Raw genomic sequence first — 24963 nt, 5'->3', positions numbered from 1 at the left:
TTCTGTTATATTACTAGATGTAGATATTGCTATTAGAATTTTCCTTATCTTAACATAATCCAGATTAGGTTTATGCATTTGTCGCGGCTAAGCGGAACTAGACTGGATTGAGCCGCCCAACCGGGACAGGAATCAGCGACGCTGACTGCCTAAGTTCGAAAGGCCTAAGTTCGAATCCCGCGGAAGTCGCATGGACTCTAACTATTCGATGAGCCGAAAGTCCTCTCGAGAGGTCAGTGGTAGGGTAACATTGGTGGAAGATCCTCGAACACGTCCCTTCCCCGGGGGCTTAATGGCAAACCGCACATTGATTTGATCAATGTTAACGAATTTCGCTTACTGCGCATGCTCAATGGTGTACTGCTGGCGTGGGAGAAAATACGGCGACTAAGCATAAGTAACCCTACGCAAGCCTGTTCGTCATGTAGGTCTTATCGACTGTTTACAATTGCAACAGTCTATTTCATATACTTACAATAATTTATTTGACCTTTAGTTCAGTAATTTAAACTAGATTTAATCCTTAATTTGTTAAAGTATTATATATGAATGGAACGTATGGTAAATACTCAATTGTTTTGATTCCTCAGAAGTATAATCAGCTAATATATCGTGTAATGTTTCCTGTTCTGTAGTCCTTTTTAAAAGAAAATTTGGGTAGCTTACAATCGACATTTACTCTTCAAGTAATGAAGCAGCTTACAACCTGACACGTTTTGAAACCTCGAACTGCTTACGGCCAAAATAACACAATATCGACCATATACCGTACTTATCTTCTTTTAAAATTGCGCCAAAAGTAGTAACTGCGCCAAATTCTCTTTTGGGCATGCGCAGTAAGCGAAATTCGTTTAACATTGATCAACTCAATGTGCGGTTTGCCAGTACGCTCCCCGGGGTGCTCTCCCTCGAAATTGGGGGGAAGGGGGTTAGAACTGAGCTAAAATAGGCTGCCAACCCATATAGTGTTCAAGGCTCTTGCCAATGACAGGTGCATTTGACTCCTTGCAACCACCGTGGGCTGGTTCTCACCTTTGTCAGACAAGTGAGATTGGTAACAACTACAAATTCGATTGGATTGATTGAATTTTGCCGAAGCACATGGAAGATTTTTACCAAATGAAAGGGATGATGTTATCGAGGAATTTTTTGGAGGGAGGGTGGAAGCGTTAACTGGGATTCAGAACCTGACTGAACTAGCAGCATTTAACTGTAGTAATCATTTGGGCATTAGTGGACAGGTTTTATAGAAAAACATTTGACACTTGGATGAAGGCTCTCTAAATCCCTCTCCTTGAAGAAACAGAATTACATATCTCATCTTTAAGGGAAAAAATTATTGATATAATTACATATCATACTTGGGCTTTACTGATATTAGTTGTGTAGGAAACTTCCTCGAAATTCATAACTAAAATCTATTAACTAAAATCTATTAACTAAAATCAATCCAAAGTAAAAATTTACCAAACTTTAAAATCATGCAGTGTATTAAGCTTAGTTTGAAACCTCTGGTATACTCTAATAAGAAACAAGTTTGGCAAATAATTCCGCAAATTAATTCGGAAAATATTAATAACCTCACTCGTGTATTTATTTTTAAAAAAAACGTATGAAACTAGACTGACTAATGTAAACACTGAAGTGAATATAGTGAATGGTATGATATTTTGAATGTTTAAATTCAGTTTCTCTTTTCAGGTATGAGGATACTAGTGATGTTGCTTCTTGATACCCTGCCCATGTTGGGTAATGTGCTTCTCCTGTGTTTCTTCGTCTTCTTCATTTTTGGAATTGTCGGTGTTCAGCTCTGGGCCGGACTGCTTCGGCAGCGTTGTTACATTGAATTACCGCCAAATGTATCGCTTCCCGGGTATGACTTTATTGCCTTAGAAATGAGATTTATTGTACTACATTCTTAGTAAAGCGGCCTTGCATGTACCTTTGGCGCATTTTGACGACAAATAAGTAGTTAACTAGCAGTTTGGCGATTACATTTGTCACTTTTGAGGGTTAACCGCGGTGGCCGTTTTAATAAGGAAATACCTTTTTCTGTACAACCTGTAACAAATGAAGGATGTTTTCGTAAAAGTAGGCTAATAATTATTTCTTAATATGCACTTGCGATTTAATTACAAACTGTAATATCTATGCAAAAAGTTTATTAGCGAATAAAAAAAATATTTTAGAAGCAATGCATTTGAATTCAAGTGTCTAAAATTTAACTTTTAAGAATTTAAGAAAGTTTTCTGAATAGAAAATTTGCTTCAAATATCCTTTTATAAAGACATGTCTGTAAAATATGACAATATTTGATTTAACTTCTTGATTTTGTTTCTATTTTTAAATTATTTACTACTTTAGTGAAATTGTTTGAAATTTTACCTTGTTGGAATACTTTAAAAAACTCAAACAAATGAATTAATATATTATAAAAATTAAATACAGTATTTTTATGATGAATTCATTACAGTCTATGAAATAAACTTATTATTATAATAATATTCCAGATATGCATCCTTCTATATTTTGAATATAGATTTTTATGATTTTCGTAATAATCCCATTACTTTAGTATAAAAGGTTAAAATATAAATTCTTATAAAATGCCAGTAATCTTCAGTGGACTCGAATTTTACATCTGTATATATATATATATACAGCATTTTATCTGTTTATGAATTAAACTTATTACAATTTTCGGCATTTGCAAAGCATTATTTAATTTCTGATCACATGTTTGAACTTTTAAAATATATTTAAATGTTGTCTTCTTTTTTTACTGAATATCTGTATGAAACAGTACATATTTTATAAAATTTTGAAATGATACGAAAATGGAAAAAGTCTAGAACTCCCGTCAATATGGCTAGAAGGCATAACTATGAAAGCAATATATATTTATTATTATATTCTCTTTTATGTATCTACATAAATGTAAAACTCATTTCGAATATCTCAAATGTAAATATGAGAATGCAGAACTCCGTTTATGTTTTATTTAACTTGTGAGTGTAAATTTATTGAAATTAATTCAAGAATGTTCTCACAAATCAGGTTATGAGCCCCGAAGTTACTGGTGGTGAATGTGGTGTAGTAAATACAAGTTATTCTTATTTGTGATTTCACAAATAAAAGATTATTGCACACCATAGCCAGAAAGCTGACTTTTTTCCAACTAGGAGAATAAACTTTCAATCTAAAGTCATTTAACACTAAATAAATAGGAACTCTATGCTTGAAGTTCATTTATATAACTACAATATACATCTCATCATTTTAAAATGTGATACTTTTTAGCATTTTAAGTTGATTCTCTTTTCGAATTTCATTTTAAAGCCGTATAATTTGTTTTGCAAATAAGTGAACGTTACTCTTTGTGATTGCAGAAGTGGTTTTATTTGGCAAATGCTACCTGGTTATTGAGTTAACCATCTTGTAGATCAAAGAGACCTTCAGTTCGTTTTCTGTAAAATTCTTTTGGCTCGCTGTAAACCATGAAGAAAATGCACTTTAGCTCAATGTCCGAAGCAAAGAGCTTTCTCCTTTTGGGCCATTTTAATTGGGCCAAAAATGTGGAAAATCACAGGGCGAAGAGTTAAGATTTTTGGCTAGGCGCCTACTGTTGTGGTTGCCGTTTTCCTGCAAAATAATAATGTCTTAACCCTCTAAGCGGCAAGGCCGTATATATACGGCCTAGAATATTTATTGTGATACCTGTAAGAACATATATATACGTGCATATTAAAATATGTCAACGAAATTAAGGCAATATATCAAAAGAAAACAAATCCAGGTATGAAATACCAGTACAGTTTTTACATTAAAATCAAAAAAATAATTTGTTCTCATAGTAGTTTTGGGAAATTTGTGCTTTCTTAGAGAAAACCCTGGCCGCCCAGAGGGAAACAGCATTCAGGGTAAATTGCCTTCAGTCTTCTTCCTCAAATATTCAAAGATTTCTCAGGAGCGATCTACTGTTGTGGTTGCCGTTTTCCTGCAAAATAATAATGTCTTAAGACAGCATTCAGGGTTAATTGCCTTCAGTCTTCTTCCTCAAATATTCAAAGATTTCTCAGTAGCGATCAGCATTAACTGCGATCTTCTGATATCCTGTCGACGAGGATAGGTCCATACCAATCAAAGAAAAGGGTCAACAAAATCTCTCCAACTAAACTTTAAACAATGAAAGGAACACTCAAAAATGAATAAATTGTTGATTTTTTTATCATTTATAATACAAAATACTTCATTCTTCTAACAGATACTTTAGATAATTCTTTCAGTAACTATTCTACATTAGCAAATCTAATATATTATATTTCAAATATGCAGAATGTGAGCATAGTTGTATATTAATTTCATTTTCATGTTTTATTTCATTGTCCCCGAGAGTGTGTATGAAAGAGAACGAAAGAAAGGGAGTGCTGTGTGATGTTTAACCGCCATTTTCTTTCCAGGTATTTATCGCCGATTTACTACGAGAGGGTGAAAGTGCTTAAGTAAGCCATTACGTCCATTTTTGTGTTGATCAGCGCATGTAAGCAAAACCTTTAACGTGGGTCGCCAGTTCCTAGCACCTCAGTTTGCTTGACTCCACTCTCAGTTCTATTCTTAAAAGCATTATACCTGATACAAAAGCAATACATATGATCTGTTATGTTTAATCGTAAGTCCAGATTAATAAAACAGCATTCTTAAAATTCGCTTGATATTTTCTGAACACCAATGGAAAGTACAGAAATACTACTAGAATTTTTCTCACGTCCATAGACCTCCATTACGACCATTAAAAATAATTTCCACGGAATTATCAGTACTATGGTCTATGGCCTTCAGTATGATCCCATTTTCAATTGCTCTGTAACATAAAATAACATGTTTAAAATTGAAAGTTGTCAAATTCTTTGATTGTCGATGCCCACTTGCAGGTGGGCATGGTCATCGAACATTTCATCGAACATCGTCATCGAACATCGAACATTGAACATCGTCATCGTCATCGAACATGGTCATCGAACATCGAACGACCATGCCCACTTCCAGATGGGCATAGTCATCGAACATTTCTTTTCCCCAAAATCGATTATTAAAATTAATCCAGTCCAGTCTAAAAGACTTCAACAACAAAATAAACTAGACGTATGCATCTTCTCGTTATTTTATCTATATATGCAGTAAATGCAAGCCAGTTTTTCTTAGAAACCGTCTTCCGTTAAGGGGACTCATACACCTTAAACCCCTCATGATCTTCGAATATGTGACTGTTGCAAGAATTGGGATATTTTATTTATTTTAAAAGCAATTACTTCCAACTTCTTACAGCTGACTACATAGTATAGCTGCTTTGGAAACTAGTAACCAGAAAGTTTGTGTTGCCACAAATATTTTTGTAATTTAATCTGCTTTGTGACAAAATATTTCGCCCTGTTTCCACCTTGCGCGCACGATGTTTTAAAAATGGCTAATGGTACATACTTGAAATTGGGTGGAATTATTTATATGGGCACTATTTTCTAACTGAACCAACAATCTGATGAATATTTTAATATTGAAAAATTTTATGGACGAAAACATTACAAATTTCGTTAATAAAATACATTTTATAAACTCAACTCAAAATAAAATAAAAATTTAACATGAAATTTTAAGAATTTTAGGTTCACAGTAGTTTCCAAATGTTATAAAAGCTGTATGTTAAATATGGAATTAAATTCTGAAACAGAATGTTTTAAACTGTACGCGCAAGTTGGAAACAGGACGAAAAATGTTGTCACAAAGCTGATTAAATTATAAAAATATTTGTAGCAACACAAACTTTCTGATTACTATTTCAGAAAGTAGCTATATTATATAGTCAACTGTAAAAAGTTGGTAGTAATTGCTTATAAAATAAATAAGTTATCCCAATTCTTGCAACAGTAACCTATTCGAACATCTTAAAGGTTTTAAGGTGTATGAGTCCCCTTAAGAAACTATCTTCCAGGCATTTCGGTACGAGTAATCTTTATTTCGGAGTAATAAATTCCTAATCTAAATGCCTGTTTAAAAAATATCCATGCGATTGCTTCCGATGCCTTTCCAAGTTTCTCACATTATAGCTGCTAACTCCAATAGTTTTCGCCAAGAGTAAATTTCAATTAAGTAAGAGTTGAGATGAAAAAGCCAGCAAGAGTGGAGGAAAACAAACTGAGAATTTTCTTTGGAACTCGACCCCTTGCGGAGACCTCCGAAAGCTTGACGCTTGGCTCTGCATCCGACTAATCTCCATTAATCATTAGTTGTTGGAAGCAACCCTCGAAGCATGTCGTGTTTGAGGGTTGTGTCCTTTTGTGCTTTAAAGCATGGCATATTTATAATAGCATAACACAAAGTATGGGGCTTTCAAGTGAAAAGTCTGAATGACTGAAAAAACCTACACAAAGGAGAATAAATATCATTGAAAACAAAAATCTTGCATGCTAACAGAAATCTCTAAAATAAAATCTTTGCGAATCTTCGAATGAATGAAGCAGAATTCAGAGTAGAAAAAAAAATTTTTTTTTTGTTGCTCAGGTATTCGAAATGTTAATGCTGAAAAAAAATGTTTTGTAACTCGTGGACATATTACTGATAGTGATTTATTTGAGGGGCTATGTTTTAACGTACAGACAGATAAAAATTGCAACAACTTTTCTTCTATCCAAGTTTCTAGTTTTCTGACTCATAATGGAATTTTAGGGAATTATGAAAATTACCTTGCTTTCGAAAGCTGACAGACTTTATCATGAGCTCATTATTACTATTTTTCGAAAGTTTATAGGCTTGTAGAGTCTCAATCTTTTGAGTAGGCTACGCTAAGTTCAGACTCTAAATAAAGCTAAGCGAATTATCGTTATGTCTATAATGCAAACAGAAACGTAAGGAAGGTGTAAAAGAACACCTTTTATTAGGAACTGAAGTAACTGAATGGAAGACACTCCTGCTGCTTACAAAACTAGCTAGCATTTATAGTGTAAAATCTAAAATAAGGAATTCAAATGCAAGCTAAATCCAAATCTTACGTAAGCCAAAGGCTATACAAAAATATTTAATGTGAACGTTGGCTCAAGCCTACATCGACGTGACAGCAGTAAAGCAACTCTAGACAGAATGCTATCGTAGAAATTCAACTAGTACTGTCTGTCTACGAGAAGATCAGCGCCCGCCACAGAGTCTGGAAGGTGGCGGTCGCTACGGCAACAAGGCTAGTATATTTTAAATAGGAGCGACCCAAGGGGTGCTTTATTGTTATTTTGTTTTTGGCGACTGTTGGTTGAGAGGAAAAGAGTTATTATCATTCGGCTTCAAGACACCCCTACGGAAAATGAGTCAAGGCTCGTTTCTACGGCAACAGACAGTTGCAGACTAATTGGCGAGAGCATTTCTTATGATAGACAAACATGGCCGTCAGCAGGCGGAACAGGCTATGACTAAAGCAGTTTAAAACCTTCTTTTAGATACTGTTTCTTCCTCATTTAAATGCGCGCGAGGTAAAATTTGCATTCTAGCAGGAAAGCAGGAAGGGAGAAATGACATTACGGTATCTGAGCGTAAAATAACTGGTTAATTGAAATAAATACCCTACAGGATTAATTACGTTTTTCTTATCATTATTAAGAAGTAAACTAAAATAAACATCCAGAGTTAATGTAGAGTAAAATAAGCATCCAGACCATTCGCTTCGAATGCCCCATCTGGAAGGATTCGTAAGTTCATTGCCTCTTTGTGACATTTCCTGTACTCTTCGTAACGTGCAGTGATCTTTTGCTATGTGAATGTGTGAGGGTGTTTCGGTGGTGCCACTTGAATGTCATGTCCTAATGTCGTGGTGATGTATTTACAGTGTAACTAACTGTGTATCAGTTATTAGTATTTAGTACCCATGTAATAATTTATAATTAAATAATAGCATATTGTCAAATTAAATTTAGTATTACATTCTTGATTTCGAAGAAACTTTTAGCGTATTAAATTTATTTTTGTCTTAAGCTAGAATAACATGTCATGGTTGTATTTTGAATTTAAGTGATGATGTATTATCTTAAAAAAGTCTGAAATGTAAGATATTATTTTCGTGTGTAACCAAATCTGCGAACAAAAGTGGCACAACTAAGCATAGCCTAACTCATAAATAATTGGCGTATTTTAGTCAATTAAAAATATTAAGATGACTTAAATCCGTAAACTTTTTATTCAACATCACGATGTTATGGTAGGAAGGAAAAATACATGTGTCTTATTACATTACATCTTAGAGCAAAACGTCGTCTTAAATTAGAAAAAAAGCTAAAAATCTTTGAAAAACTTGAGGATTCGATTTTTAAACTGAGGATTTCGTTCTGTTTTGACTCACTAGGAGAAACGATGCGATTCAGCTGTTTAAAAATACACAGAGTGTATACAAAGTCTTAGTCTTAGTTAAAATCGGAAGTAGAAAATAATATTCTTAGTATATATGGTTTTTCTAAGTTTATGCAAGTCTTAGCACGTTCAAAGGTCTTTGAAACGAAGAATGGTTGCCATTTCCTGAATATGTTCAATGTTCTTAAAATAGGCATTTAAAGTGAGACTTCATTTCAAGCGAAAGGAAGTAGTCTACCAAATCTACTGCAAAGAGGGGGGAAGCTAAGGGTTATATATTTTTCATTGCTAGGAGCTGCTGAGCGGAGTGAAATTTTGTGATGGTGCATTGTCCTGCTTTAGAAACCACGTCTTCGAGTGAACTTTGTTAGACAATGCCCCGAATTTTCTTCAGGTATCTGGGTCTTCCTAAAATATGAAATCCATAATTTGTGTCTTAGACACAAAGACCCTTTTGAAGTACTCCTTTTCTATCAAAGGAATAGCATTGCCATTACTAAACATTCCTGAAATCGAATGTCTGTGAGCTTAGTGAACCTTTTCCAGTCCATGAGGATGACTGCCATTTTTTTCTCAAAACATAAACATAGCCTTTAGATTTAATCTCCATCTCTAGTTTGTCTAAAACAAATTAATTAATATCTGCCATTTTCATTTGATCATAACATGCAGAATTCTCTCAGTCAGTACAAGAGTAACAAAACGACAACAGTATTTTTCTGCCTTCAATATTTCTCGCAAGAGCTTTGTGAACAATGTTATGTTATGACGTTAAGCTCATAAGCTGTTATTCGAAGAGATAGATGATGATTTTTGAACAACCGTTGAATGTTTTCGACGTTCTTATTTGTTCGGGGCTGCGAACACCAATGTGTTTATTATCAATATCTTGATGTTTATTTCGAAACCATCCTATATACTGACGAATGATGATCCAATTATACTGACGAAAAATATTACTTCGTTAGTTTACTTTAATCTTACTTCGTTAGTTTTAATGCTTGATTCCCGTACACTTTACAACCAACATTTCAAATATGTTGTAGCTGTCTTCCGTGGTTGTTTACCTCGCCTCAGAGCAAAACATTATTTCTTATGCTTGCTCACCTTTCGAATCCCTGACAGCAGATGTTCACTGCATCAAAGCAAACGATTATCTGTTGAATGTTTAGAATGAATAATGATGAGTGTTTAGTTGAATGTTTAGAATGAATAATGATGAGTGTTTAGTTCAATGTTTAGAATGAATAATGATGAGTGTTTAGTTCAATGTTTAGAATGAATAATGATGAGTGTTTACTTGAATGTTTAGAATGAATAATGATGAGTGTTTACTTGAATGTTTAGAATGAATAATGATGAGTGTTTAGTTGAAGGTTTAGAATGAATAATGATGAGTGTTTAGTTGAATGTTTATAATGAATAATGATGAGTGTTTAGTTGAATATTTAGAATGAAGGATAATGAGCGTTTAGTTGAATGCTTAGAATGAATAATGATGAGTGCTTAGTTGAATGTTTAGATGAATAATGATGAGTGTTTAGTTGAATGTTTAGAATGAATAATGATGAGTGTTTAGTTGAATGTTTAGAATGAATAATGATGAGTGTTTAGTTGAATGTTTAGAATGAATAATGATGAGTGTTTAGTTGAATGTTTAGAATGAATAATGATGAGTGTTTAGTTGAATGTTTAGAATGAATAATAATGAGTGTTTAGTTGAATGTTTAGAATGAATAATGATGAGTGTTTAGTTGAATGTTCAGAATGAATTAAAGCAAACGACTAAGTGTACAGAAAATTCTCTCGTTAAGTAAATGATATTTCAGAAAACTAAATTGGGGATGTCATAGTAACGTATACTGTCGATCATCATGGAATTTATTGAAAAAATTAGTTCTAAAACTTTGTAGACGCACTGTGTATTTTATCTGAAGTTCATAAGTTAACGACTTATATTTAACTATACTATCAAACCAGAAATTTAAAAAAAAAATCTGTTATAACTCTGTACTTGTTCTACTATTTATTGTACTACTATGAATAAAAAATACGATTTGCTTAAATTTGTGATCAAACTTGTCGAAATCCATAATTAAAAATTTATCCTTTTGTAGATAATTTATTAAAGCTTATGCAGCTTGTACGGCTTATTTAACATCTAAATTTCTTTTATTGATTATTAATGTTTTTTACGAAAACGTAAATACATTTGCTTAGCTTAAAACTGCGCCAGTCCATTGCAGATACTTTTGCTTATTCATAAACTGCTGTTTAAGGAACACGGTATTCGCTTAGCCTTAGAATTATCTGCACATTTTTGTCTCCTTTAAAAGTAGATAGCTGCACATTTTAATTAATTTCGTGTAATTTACTCAGCTTTAGAAGGCCTTCCTATATCTTATTAAAAATGTAATCTCAGGCTTTGCTACTTTTGCGAAATCTTATAGAATGCTCCATGTGTTTGCCATTTTATTAATAATTTAAATTTAGGTTTATTATAATCATTACTATGTTCATTAACTTAGAATTAACGTTTAAAATTTCATAAAAGTATTATTTCAGGTTTTATTTTTATTTCAGAAATATAAAAAATTTATTCCTTTTAAAAAGAGGAAGACGTTTATGGGTGAAACTATGAAGAACTTGAGTGTTCTTGAAAATGCATAAATTTTCAGCAAAATTAATTATTTTCCTTAAATAAATAAATTTTTTGGACTTAAATATAAGGTTTTATTTCGATTTTGTATTATTTTTATACTTATTATTCTAAAAAAATTTCCTCTTAATAAAAAAATTCGTAATATTTTTACTTCTGCTTTAATTACAATTTTTTTCTGTTTTCTTTATTTTTTTCTTACTAATGCTTCCGGCATTGTTTCATTAGAATTATATTTGTATTATTTTTCCCACAAAATTAATTTTTTTTTGTTTTCTTATTCATTTACTATTCTTTATATTGTAAAAAGAGCTTTTTTGATTCAGTAAATTATTGATATTGCTTAATAGAAAAAAATGCATAATTTGCATTGGTATAAATTAAATAAGTTGGCATTTCTTTTTTCTTTTTATTTATTCAAATCTTTTTATTTTTAGTATTGTGACTGAATATTATAAAGTTAGATTGAGCTGTTATTTTATTTCTTTCATTAATTAAGAGAGGTTTTTACTGTTTTAATTTTTGTTATTTCTTTGTTGTGTTTGTTGTACAAAGTCAAATTTTATTACCTGTTTGAAATTTTCGTTGTAGCTTTATGCTATATCAGAGAGATGTTACTTAGTTGCTGTACACCTAGTATACGTTTCCTTAAATTACTTCTTTAGTTATTTTAAAGAGCAAAATTGTATTTCTCAGTCCTGTGTAATGTTTACTGCATTTTAGAAATCGTTAATACCTAATGTTTTATTTATAAATAATTTACCTTTTGATCTTTTAATTCAGTGATATATATTGTACTACATTTGTAGTATGTAGCATACAATTTAACAGAGCATCTTAATTTCACAGTTCAGGAAAATTCTTGGGTAAAAGTATAGTTTAGGGTAGCCCTTGGCGAAACTTGGCGAATTTTGGCGGTACATGCATACTGATTTTGTGCAATTCTTTGACTCGTTATTTTGGCTTGCGAAGCGGGGATTTTTGCGCCAAAAATCGCCGCTACACAAAGCCAAAATAACAAGACAAACAATTGCACAAACTCGGTATCCATGTACACATCGACTTATTTTCACTTAAAAAAAATCCCCGAATTGCACAAAAATGGCATTGCGCACTTCTTTGACTTTATCCATGTACACTTCGACCTATTTTCACTTAAAACAAATCCCAGAATTGCACAAACTTGCATTGCGCACTCCTTTACTTTATCCATGTACACTTCGATATATTTTCACTTAAAAAGTCAAAGGAGCACCAAATTCTACAATATAGGCAAACAAAAAATACATAATTTCAGTAAAATACATTTTAAACCAAACAATAAAATGACATAAAAAAGAAAAAAACATTTAAGCACTACCAAAAGCAAATATTCACTTACCATTATTTTCGAGTTCGCTTCGTACACCCAGAGCCACGTAAAAATCAAAATACCAATCATACTCTCAAATGACTTTTTTCAAACCAGGTACTCTTTCTGATCGAACGCTTCACATAGTGACCATCTGAACCTTTCTTCCTACAAACCCATTCAAATCCATCTAAACGGATTTACGTTCGACTAGACGCATATCCTTCCTACATGTAGGACACTTATAATGGCTACTAAGTAAATCTTCATTTACACACCAGTCAATTAAAGCTCTTTTCACCTTTCGCTCCAAATCGTACAGAAACTTCAAATTAATCTTACTACAGTCGGCCATTCTACCGTCTAAAGAATCAAACCAACACACACCACAAAAACGCTTACAAAACATTCCATGATTCAAAATTTCCCAGAATCGTGCACCCGATTACGCCACAATAGGATTTCCATAACATTCAGCTACTCAGGCTACCATAAATGAAACAACAACTTGGCGATAAATCAAACAACTTCGCCATAATACAAGGGGTACCTTAAAGTCTACTCTACCCAAATTCTTGTTTTATTTCGTAGATTTTATTTGACGTCAGTTCTGTCCATTTAAATTTTCTATTACATGTTAAAATCATCTGAAAAAAAGAACTTTCACTCTTTGCATGAAAACTCCTTTTCGTGCAATACACTACAATTACCATTGCATCAGTCTAAATCCTTCCTTCCCCCCAAAAAAACAAAGAAAGAAAATGAACCATATAAAAGCAGGTAAAATACTGTATCTGTTTATTGGCTTCCCTCCTCTCGCAGCCCAGTGTCCACTTATTACCAGAGTCTGGAGGCTGAGAAGGACTACATCTGCAGCCTGGAGAAAGACAACGGGGTACATCGTTGCTCAGATCTGCCCCAGACAAGGTACGCAGGACGTCAGTGCAATGGCTCCGCTGTCCCTTTCAGTGACAATGCACCCAGTAACGTATCCTGCGTCAACTGGAACCAGTATTACAAACACTGCCGGGCAGGAGATCGCAATCCTTTCCAAGGGGCAATCTCTTTCGATAACATCGGACTCGCATGGGTAGCTATATTCCTGGTAAGTCCATCAATTGTTTTCTGTAGCTCTGATAGCAGTAATTTGAATTTTTCTACAATTTCATGTTAACATCATTTCAAACAGGTGCAAAAGATAAATCTAAACGCCGCTAAGTGCTGTGTTGTCCTGTATCGTCGTTACAAAACCAGAATGCAGGTGAACTCTGATATCAAAATTAACAATGTAATTATTCCCACTGCAGACTCTTACAAATATCTCGGAGTGTATATAGACAAACAGTTAAATTTTATAAACCATTATCTCCTATGTTCTTAATAAAGGAAACGCGCGGCATTTATGGCCATTTAACCGTTAATTGGCAGGAAATCAAAACTTAACATGAAAATTTAAAACATGCTGTACATCTCATTAATACGGTCCATTTTACTTTACGTGTCCCGGCGCCTGGGCGACCGCAAATAAGACTGAAAGATTAAAAATTGATGTTCTTCAAAACAAAATACTTCGATGAATAATGAACGCTCCCTGGTTTCTCCGTAATGCACAAATTCCTTACGATCTTGATATAGAACCCACCACAATCAAATTTTAATTACGGCTCACAATTTCTTTGACTCAATGAAGAATTCTCTATATGATACAATTAAGATTACTTATTATGATCCAATGGTGGAGAATGTAGTTAAAAGACCGAGAACTATTATATACACACTACCACCACAATTCATTGTGGTGGTAGTGTGTATATAATGCATAAATGTTTTATATATTTTTTAATATTTTTATCCTCAATATTAACGCGCCTGACAAAAGCACGTATTCTTTGGACTCTTTTCCCATATAAAATGGGATATGGACTGCTGCGTTAATATTCCAATATATTTTTACTTTCTCATATTTAACCGCATTTAACCAAGATTTAATTAATGTTCCTCAAGCATTGTGTTTTCAAGTTGTATTTACTATTTACAAGCACTGTGTTATTCTAAAATTGTATCTGCAAAGTGTTTAACTCGGCGTCTAGCTACGTTCCCAAGTGACCAACTCATCCAACCCTGATATTTCTGCAGAAAAGAACACGACTGGCTCACAGCCATCACTTGCCTCACAACTCTAGGTGCCTTCGAAACGCCCTAATACTCATTCTGAGCTTCGACTCCAAAGGAGTAGGATTGCGACAGCCTGGCTGTCACACTAAGATTATCCTTCGCCATTTTCTACATTGACCGCATGTTATTCATTACCACCAAGATTGAACATCTTCCTGAACTATTGCTTATCCTTGATTCGCCTTTTAGATTGCTCCTTACAAGACTGCATGGACTATTACCAGATATACCGACTGCCAAATCCTTGATTCGCCTTTTAGATTGCTCCTTACAAGACTGCATGGACTATTACCAGATATACCGACTGCCAAATCCTTGATTCGCCTTTTAGATTGCTCCTTACAAGACTCCATGGACTATTACCAGATATACCGACTGCCAAATCCTTGATTCGCCTTTTAGATTGCTCCTTACAAGACTCCATGGACTATTACCAGATATACCGACTGCCAAATCCTTGATTCGCCTTTTAGATTGCTCCTTACAAGACTGCATGGACTTTTACCAGATATACCGACTGCCAAATCCTTGATTCGCCTTTTAGATTGCTCCTTACAAGACTCCATGGACTATTACCAGATATACCGATTGCCAAATCGCTATTCTAAAATTGCACTTCATGATATGCCTATTTCTATTTACTCGTAACCGCTACAAAAGAGTTTCCTATGCCTACCTATGCACTATAAACTCACCTTAGGTCAGAATCCACTCCTCATCAACAGAACTGCCTACCTATACCACCAGTAAAATGCCTGCTTATGCCATGTTTAGAATTCATGATCAAATATTTTATAATTTGATGCTTATTTTCTAGTATCGCCTGATGGTGTTGGCACCAAGGGGTGTCATTTCTTGATCACAACCGCTATTGGCCTAGTGCATAGTTTGATCTTCTAAGCAAGACTCTACGTAATCGATATTAGTATTCAGAGATTTCTAATGTCAGAATTTTATTAGAGATGGGAGGAATTTTTATTTTCTCGAAACCGAATCTTTGACGAATCTTGAAATAAATCTTAACTGTATAAGTTTTAATTATTACATTATTTCTCATACTGAATCTTTTCTACACTTCTGCTGTATCGACTATTCCACCAGAAATGCAAATTAAGTGAGTTTAAATAAAGCAAGAGAATTTTAATTTGAATTAAAGTTGGCAACTCTGCCGTTTTTGAACCTTTTGATGGTTATCAACCATCAGTAATAATAATAGACCGCTCATTGTGAAATAAAACCTCCAGCCAGAAAGTTGGCAGCAGTCATGAGAGTGGCAAAAAAGCACACTGGAAATTATAGTAATTGTTATTTTTGTATTAAAAATATATATATTGGCGTTTGAATTCTGAACAGCAATAACACCATAACTGTTTTTCAAAAACAATTCTCATGTTACATCGTCAAAATTACCGAAACACGGAAAAGATATTCAATAATAATAATTTAATAAATTCTGTGTAAGAAAACTTAAACTGTCCTTAATATATTGTTACGAAATGTACAGGCGCGGTGATATACCTTCCCGCAAAGCAGTTTTAGGGTTGCCATAAAATGACAAAGGAGGGCAGGGTTGCCACATTTGGCGATAAATCGCCCATTTGGCGACAAAATTTCCGATATACCATGGACTGTTGGAGAACCTTCTGGAACGAATTCTTACCGGTTTAGCCCAGAATGTTCCCGAACACAAGCCGAAAGCTATATAAACTCTGCTGGTCCGCAGTCAGTTAGTGTGTGCGCCTCGTCTAGCGAGCTGATAGTCAGTCATTGAGCGAGTGTCTCGAAGTCTAGCGCCGAGGTGGTCGTCGAGTGCATCGAGAGAGTCTTTTAGTGCATCGCGAATTAGTGCATCTTCGAGTTTTTCTTAGACTGTACTGAGTCGAGAGCTATACTCTTGTGTATCGTCGAGTGCATCGTGTGGAGAGTCTCGAGAGTACGTGGAGTTCCGAGAACTACCAAGCAGAATCGGGAGCTGTACTCCGAAAGCAGAGTCGGGTGCTTTGCAGGAAGCTGTCTCCTCCGTGATAGCTGATAACCTGAAGGCTGTGTCGCTGATCGCGTCAGCGTGTTTATAGTAGTTCATCGACGACTGTAAAACGTGTTTTGGAGCTGTCCTGACAATTACTGGCAAATAAAGTGTGTTTCGATACTTCATCAAGTGTCGTCGTTTTTCACTCCAAATCCAGAAAAACCCCGTACGAACGTGAAGGAAGAAAATAACTGGTGTCAGAAAAAAACTGCAGCAACTGGTGTCAGAAAAAAAGGAAAAACATAACAATATGATTCATCTTATTCCAGTATATAGTTAAAATTTGTGTTAAAACATAAAATAGGTTCAAGCAAAATTTCAGTCTCGAAGTCTAGCGCCGAGGTGGTCGTCGAGTGCATCGAGAGAGTCTTTTAGTGCATCGCGAATTAGTGCATCGTCGAGTTTTTCTTAGACTGTACTGAGTCGAGAGCTATACTCTTGTGTATCGTCGAGTGCATCGTGTGGAGAGTCTCGAGAATGATATTAAAATATTAAATGAAAATCAGAAAAAAAAAGAAAAACATAACAATATGATTCATCTTATTCCAGTATATAGTTAAAATTTGTGTTAAAACATAAAATAGGTTCAAGCAAAATTTCAGCTTTAGAAAAGTTCAGATGATTGTGATATTTTTATTGGCACTTTCTGGTTTTTCCAGAAACTTTCCAGCTTATTAGTGATTTCATGAATTGGCGAAAAAATTTTGTTTGGCTAACTTTATGTGTTATAAGTTCTATTCCACTCATAGATAGTGAAAAAGAAGAAAGTTATAAGAGAAAAGAAATTTTAAAAATATTATAATCTATATGTCCAATATTTATTTTTTTACAGTCGGTAGATAGTGTTTAGTTAACTGTAAAACGTATGAATCCACGTGTGAGAATCATATACGAGTACTAAAACACATGTGTAGTACACGCATGCGGGGTTGACCGTTGGCGTGTTTTTTTTCTTGGAGATTAAAGAGAAACTAACTCTACTACTTCTTAACTCCATGGTTTATACTCGAAAATATATCAAAACAGAGCAGTTCTATCTACAGAATGTTGAAATCAATCAGCAGATAATAGTAGCTATTTATTTCAATTTACTAATTTTGCATGTGTACATATTTTTCAAAGTTCAATATATCGAGCATGTTTTTTACAATATTTAATACTGGACTCGGAATGGTAGGAAAATTTTAAACTGTAATTACACGTTGACTACCGTGTTACTCAAATACAGGTGATGCTTATTTGAGTACTTAAGAGGTAAGTTACTACATATTTGAAAAGGTATTTCACAACATATAATAAGACTACTAAATTTTTATAAAAGTAATTCAGAAGCATGGCTTATGACAAAATTTATTTACTGTTTAGTGATTTGAAACATTCTACGCAAAGTTCTGGCTGGACAGGGCAATCTGGGCTAAACGTTGTTGTCTTTTTTACATGTTTTGATGCATTTGGTCGGTCATTACGAACTCTTTGAGTAGCTCAAAATACATATCCAAAGGGAAAAAAACGGAATGTTTCGAATGTTGCAAAATTAAGAACTTTTGATAGGGTTCTATATCTTTTATTTATTTTAATTTATTTATTTTAATTTTTGTGAATGGCAACACGAAACTTGTTAAAAGAAAATCTTCAAAGGGCAGTTGCATAATCATTGAAATCCTCATGTCAACTGTAAATAAATTAGTTAATGTTGATTTGAATCTTAAAAAGGCTAAAAAAACGTAAGGTATGTCTTTCTGCATGATATATATCGCTGAAAGCAGAACGCGTTGCAGAATTCTCTGTGAGAAACATTTATTCATATAAAAATGGAAAACTGTTGTCACAATAGATGAATCTTGGGCATATTTAAATCACCTCTCCCTAATAAAAAGAGATACATTTATTATCCTCAAAGAGAAGAAAAATATCTTAGAACAGGGTCAAAAAGAATCTAAGTTTCTCAAAGGGATTTATGATTCTCAAAGGGATTTTTTTTATTTTTGACAGAACAGCAAATAAAAATTAAAGAGACAGCAGAAAACTGCTAAGATCGATACCCAATTTTCAAATATGAAATACCTTCTCTTTACCCACAATGCCATCAATTAATAGAACTGCATCAAGACAGATCAAGCAGCCGCACGTCAAAATCTACTGTTAATTTCCTGGAAACGAATAGAACAAGGAATGGGTATCAAGGGCATGCCTTTCACTCATATCCCTATTTGATAATCGATTTTAAATCAGTTTAATTATTTGTTTGGGGGGGGAAGACTCCTTTATTCGTTCCTTACGTACAGATGGCATGCAAAAACATCTTTAAATAGCATTCGATAGCTGTCAAAATGGATATTTTCTTTGAAATATGATACTCGAAATTTTTCGCTATTACAATACCTCCATTTTACTTCGTATGAGGAAGTAAAACGGAATAAATAAAAAGGATGAATAGTTTGAGTAAAAAACACTTTTTTCGATACCATAATTTATTATTTAACACAAAATGAAACGCTTTTAGTAAAATAATAGCCGATAATTTAATAAAGAATTTTTAAAAAAATATATTATATTAATCAACATGGCTTACTTGGATTTAAATGTGTGAAAGATACTAAATTTGAAACAATTAATATATATTTTACTAACATTTAAGGTTAAACATTATTCTGTTTTCGCTTTTGGCTCACTTCATGTATGTATATAGGGTATCCATAATTTAATCACTAGATGACAAAACTACAGAGGCTGTTCACACATTTTTAGACGATGTATATTGTATTCACAAAACTAAATTACATAAAATTCTTGTGTTTTAAATGTTCTATTTGACATCCCTTACTCTTATCTATCTTTCGACACCGCAATTTCCAGGATAATAATGCCTTTTGAGGTGGCAGAAGAGATGTTCTATCCCATTCCTCCCGAACAGCTTTTCAGAGTCATGTTATGGTTTTGGGACAACGTTTGGATAATGCAGGTTTTAAAGTCCGAAAGCACAAAAATCCATAGGTAACACATCGGGAGATTTAGTACAGATATCAGTGAAGAGTATGGCCTTGATACCAGTTTTTTGTTCCATTTCTTTTAGGAAAGTTGCAGTGGATTTTGATGTGTGACTGCTAGCTTTGTCCTGATGGAGTCTCACAGATGGATCGCACTGTGGGTAAAGCGATGGTATTTCATTCAGAACAATTGGCGATAAAATATGTTCCTGATAGTATTTGGAGTTAATCTCGACAATTTTTTGCACTCTCTTTATTTTTAACTTGCCATTATAAGAAAAAACAGCAACAATCATGAATCCCTTAGAAAAACTTTCTTTCGATTCTTTGAACCATGTACTTAAATTTTTTTCTCCCCTTCAATGATAACAAATGGCTCTTTTTTGTTACAGCCATTTAAATACACCCATGCTTCATCTATCGTGACAATTGTTTTCCATTTTTCTTTGGATAAGTGTTTCTCATATAGAATTCTGCAGCGTATCCTGCGTTGAGCGATATGCTTTGGAAGAAGACGATGCCCATTGCGTTTTTTCGCTTTCTTAAGATTTAAATCAACGTTTATCATTTTGTTTACAGTGGACACCGAGCATTTTAATGATTTTGCAACTGTCCTTTGACTAGGGGGGTTTTCTTTTAATATTAAACTACCTTTGCAATAGTCGAAGATGTCCGTTTTCTTCTTGAATACTTGTTTGGAATTTTTGTCCCACTTGAGGCTCCAATTTGACGTTTTTTTCCTTTCTTGTTGATGATATTACCTATCGACGCTTTAGATATCACAAAACCATGACTCTCACATCGTTTTTGGATAATGGTGTATGCATATTTCTCTTCGGAAAGAGCGTCAATGTAGCCTTCGAACCACTGCTTTGTTAAATTTGCCATTTTGAATAAAAACAAAACTTTCAAGCCACAGACGATAATTTTGACTTTTAAAAACATAGTACAATTGCAATTGCTTCTTTTGCAGCAAACTATTTTTTATTACCGCTTACCAAAATCGTCTAAAAAATGTGAGAACAGCCTCTGTAAATCGAAACGTAATTTTATAAACTAACCAGGAATAATTTATATCGATATAATTTTTAGTCATAGTAATTTCATTTATTTTAATTTTTGTGAATGGCAACACGAAACTTGTTTGTTTACAGGCGAAATGGCATCATTGAAACGAAGTCTCCGAGAACAATTTAGAGGCTATTCGAAAAAGAATTTAATAAACATCCTCCAAAGGAACAATCAATTAAAACATGATTCAAACGGTTGTTGTTCATGAACGGTTGAAATTGACTGCTTATAAATTGCAGAATGTTAACAAATCAAAATGTGTCATTCGTAAGGAATTTTCTGTAGACATTCCTTACCGTATCAACAATGATGATCAGTTTTTTCAGAAAATCGTACCCTGTCATTGGGATACAGGTTTACGTGGTTTCCTTGATGAAACATTCCCAACCCGTTGGATTATTAGAGAGTGACCAATTTTATGGCTACGCCGTTCTCTTGACGTCACACCAGTCGATTTCTTTTTCTGAAGATACTTGAATAAAAAAGTTTTATGTTGCAGAGATTCGCATTATCAAAGAATTAAAAAATAGAATCACCACAGAAACAGCTACTGTCCCCCCCCAAACACTTAATAATCTGTTTAGGAAAATCGAGAACAGACTTGATATTCTACGAGTAACTAACGGTGCTTATTTTTAAGTCCATTAATATAAAATTCTTTTAAGTGCTGAATAAAATTCAGTCAGTTTTTCCCTATCTATTATTCCCTGTTATTCAAAACATATCTTCAGCCGGTAAGTAAATTATGGACACCCTATATTTTTCATTCACTACACATAAATTTATACTTATTTCTATAAATAAGATGTAATAATGGTGATGATTTATTTATAAATAAATAAAGGCTAACAGTCAGTAAATCTTCTTTACATTTTTAAAGTTCTTTAGATCCCGAGTTACCAGCATTATTATACTCTATGCAAATACATGTAAATACTTGGCAGCCGTAAAGATGTGAGAGTATGTTGATGACATTTTGAAAAAGAACTAACTATTTTCAGCTACTTAATCGATGACACGACATCTTCTTCATCGTATCGAATTATAGTTTTATTCTTAGAGAAATGCATTCGCTCATCAGGTAAAAGAAAAATTCTTCGCCTAAGTAAAGAGGTTTTATGGGGAAATTTTAGTATTATAAAACACCTTAAAGCGGTGGAGAGAAAGTATCGGAAATCAATTCTTCAATTCAGTGATTCGAGAAGATGCTTTGAGAGAGGGAAAAGAGGAGGGATAAAGGGTCACAATCGCCCTCCAGAGATTTTAAGACTCAAAGCTTCCTTCATGGCTGCGAGGGAAAGAAGCTTTGTCTGTGAGAATTATCCAAAAGGCTTCATGCTGGCTGCTGAAGATTCATCCAGCAAAGCAATTTATGTGATGAGGAATGGGAAGCTCTGGAATTAACTCGCTACATTTGAAAATTCTTTATCGAGTTATTGACCATTTCCAAGTACAGGAAAGTACTGTTACCGCGATGACGATATGTTTATGGGTTTTATTCTGAAAGCCGTAAGCAAAATGTCATTTTGATAGGAGAAGCTTGGGAAAGTTTTATTATAACGTCCTATTTCTTCCTTTTTCCTGAGAAAAAAATAACGTAATAAAAGAATCTTTTAAATTAGAGGTGTTTTTTTTTTTTGTTTTTTGTTTTTTTTTTTTTTTTTTTTTTTTTTTTTTGTTTTCGGAATACGAATTTTCAAATAGTTCTTAGTATTTTTAAGACGTTCTTCCATTTGCAAGGATAGGAAATGAATTTATTCTTAAAGCACTAGCCATCCGTAATTAGTTAATCTAACTTATGCGAATCGAATGTAACATAATAACATAAGGGAATCGAATATGTGATTTATCGTGTTTAAATCGCATCGTAAATATTTAAAATAACGTTAATCAAAATCATATGACCATATACCGGACTAGAAACTAAGTACTTCATGCCGAACTAGAGATCATATAGGCTGCTAGCTATTAAAATAGCTAGACCAGGAAATAAAGCAAATAGCTGAAATTTTTTATCGCACATATACAGAATTATGGCAGGAAAACATGATTGCATTTTTAGCTATTTTGGGGCACACAGCATGAAGTCACCGCTCTGAATTCTACAGAACCTGTTCGCACATTTTTAAACGATGTATATTGTACTCAAAAAACTAAATTACATAACCTTCTTGTGTTTTAAATGTTCTATTTGACATCCCTTATTCTGAACTATTTTTCGACACTGCAATTTCCGGGATAATAATGACTTTTGAAGTGACAGAAGAGGTATTCTATCCCATTCCTCCAGAACAGCTTTCCAGAGTCCTGTTAGGGTTTTGGGACAACGTTTGGATAATGCAGTTTTTAAAAGTCCGAAAGCACAAAATTCCATGGGTGACACATCGGGAGATTTATTAGGGATATCATTGAAGGATATGGCCTTGATACCAGTTTTTTTGTTCCATTTCTTTTAGGAAATTTACAGTGGATTTTGATGTGTGACTGCTAGCTTTGTCCTGATGGAGTCTCACAGATGGATGGCACTGTGCGTAAAGCGATGGTATTTCATTCAGACAAATTGGCAATAAAATATGTTCCCGATAGTATTTGGAGTTAATCTGGAGATTTTTTTGCACTCTCTTTATTTTTAACTTGCCATTATAAGAAAAACCAGCAACAATGATGAATCCCTTAGAAAAACTTTCGATTCTTTGAACCATGTACTTAAATTTTTGTCTCCCCTTTTATGATAATAAATGGCTCGTTTTTTGTTACAATCATTTAAATACACCCATGCTTCATCTATTATGACAATTGTTTTCCATTTTTCTTTGGATAAGTGTTTCTCATATAGAATTCTGCAGCGTGTCCTGCGTTGAGCGATATGCTTTGGAAGAAGACGATGCACATTGTCTTTTTTCGCTTTCTTAAGATTTAAATCAACGTTTATCGTTTTGTTTACAGTGGACACCGAGCATTTTAATGATTTTGCAACTGTCCTTTGACTAGGGGGATTTTCTTTTAACATTAAACAGCGTACCTTTGCAATAGTCGAAGATGTCCGTTTTTTCCTTGGCTACTTGTTTGGAACTTTTGTCCCACTTGAGGCTCCAATTTGACGTTCGTTTTTTTTTTTTTTTTTTCTTTTTTTTTTTTTTTTCTTTTTCCTTTATTGTTGATGATATTACCTATCGACGCTTTAGATATCACAAAATCATGACTCTCACATCGTTTTTGGATGACGGAGTATGCATATTTCTCTTCGGAAAGAGCGTAAATGTAGCCTTCAAACCACTGCTTTGTTAAATTTGCCATTTTGAATAAAAACAAAACTTTCAAGCCACAGACGATAATTTTGACTTTTGAAAACATAGTACAATTGCAATTACTTCTTTTGCAGCAAACGAATTTTTATTACCGCTTACCAAAATCGTCTAAAAAATGTGCGAACAGCCTGTACAGCATGTAGAATTCAGTCACCGCTAACAGCTACCCTGAATCTAACTTAACTGCATCGTGTACTTCCGCTAGTTTTAAATAAATAAGAGAGTCTAATGCTTGCTCAAGCTACGTTAAACACTCAATTTAAATGATTTCATCGAAAAAAACATTTCATTTGATTTAGCGTGTATTAGAAGTTATTAACATCACAGTCGATGTTAGCCATTTTTCATTAAATGGCATTCATCTTCATCCATTGAAATTATTTTCCTTTTATCAGGTCATCAGCCTCGAGGGATGGACAGACATCATGTATTATGTTCAAGATGCGCATTCCTTCTGGGACTTCACTTATTTCGTTCTCTTAATCGTCGTAAGTATACTCCTCGTAAATTGTACTTATACATACACTTATACATACTTTAGAAACTTATACATACTTTAGTACTTATACATACTTTAGAAACATAAAGTAACGAAATTCTCTTTGTTTTCTACAATGATACAGAAATATTTGGTAAACATCAAGAATGATTTTAGTATACCTCCCTACCATAATCTGTGAAAAATAATTGTAAAATTAAAAAACATCTTCTTGGATTATTTTCCAAAAATGCATTTTTTTGAAGCTGACAGATTTGCTCGTAGCTGGACATTTTGCAAAACGGATTAGTTACGTTCGCCTTCGTTGAAATTTTTACATTCCAGTTATAAAGGTATTTCTGTGTATATTGATCCACTGTTACACCGAGAAGATCTATTGGCTACTTTTCCCGATGAAGTATATTTTAAATCTTAACGGATTAATTAACAGGTTTCCTGATTTCTGGCAGATATTTCCCAGCAGTCACATTCAAAATCGCATCAGATTGTTATTCTTCGATTT

General features: G+C 33.7%; 1 protein-coding gene across 1 annotated transcript in view; it reads left to right on the top strand.

Annotated features, from left to right (window-relative positions):
* Positions 1-24963, top strand: part of LOC118186048 (voltage-dependent T-type calcium channel subunit alpha-1G-like) — a 283525-nt gene that overhangs the window by 34210 nt on the left and 224352 nt on the right. Inside the window, exons 3-6 of the mRNA XM_085816460.1 lie at positions 1702-1873; positions 4461-4502; positions 13215-13497; positions 24358-24450. Of these exons, the coding sequence (XP_085672586.1) occupies positions 1702-1873; positions 4461-4502; positions 13215-13497; positions 24358-24450 (590 nt within the window). The remainder of the gene's footprint in view (positions 1-1701; positions 1874-4460; positions 4503-13214; positions 13498-24357; positions 24451-24963) is intronic.

Source organism: Stegodyphus dumicola, chromosome 5 (genome assembly GCF_044657685.1).
Source record: "Stegodyphus dumicola isolate Sdum_Otavi_A_Nest chromosome 5, ASM4465768v1".
Lineage (NCBI taxonomy): Eukaryota > Metazoa > Arthropoda > Arachnida > Araneae > Eresidae > Stegodyphus > Stegodyphus dumicola.
Note: the sequence above shows the minus strand (reverse complement) of the source record. Positions and strands in the feature narration are given on the sequence as shown.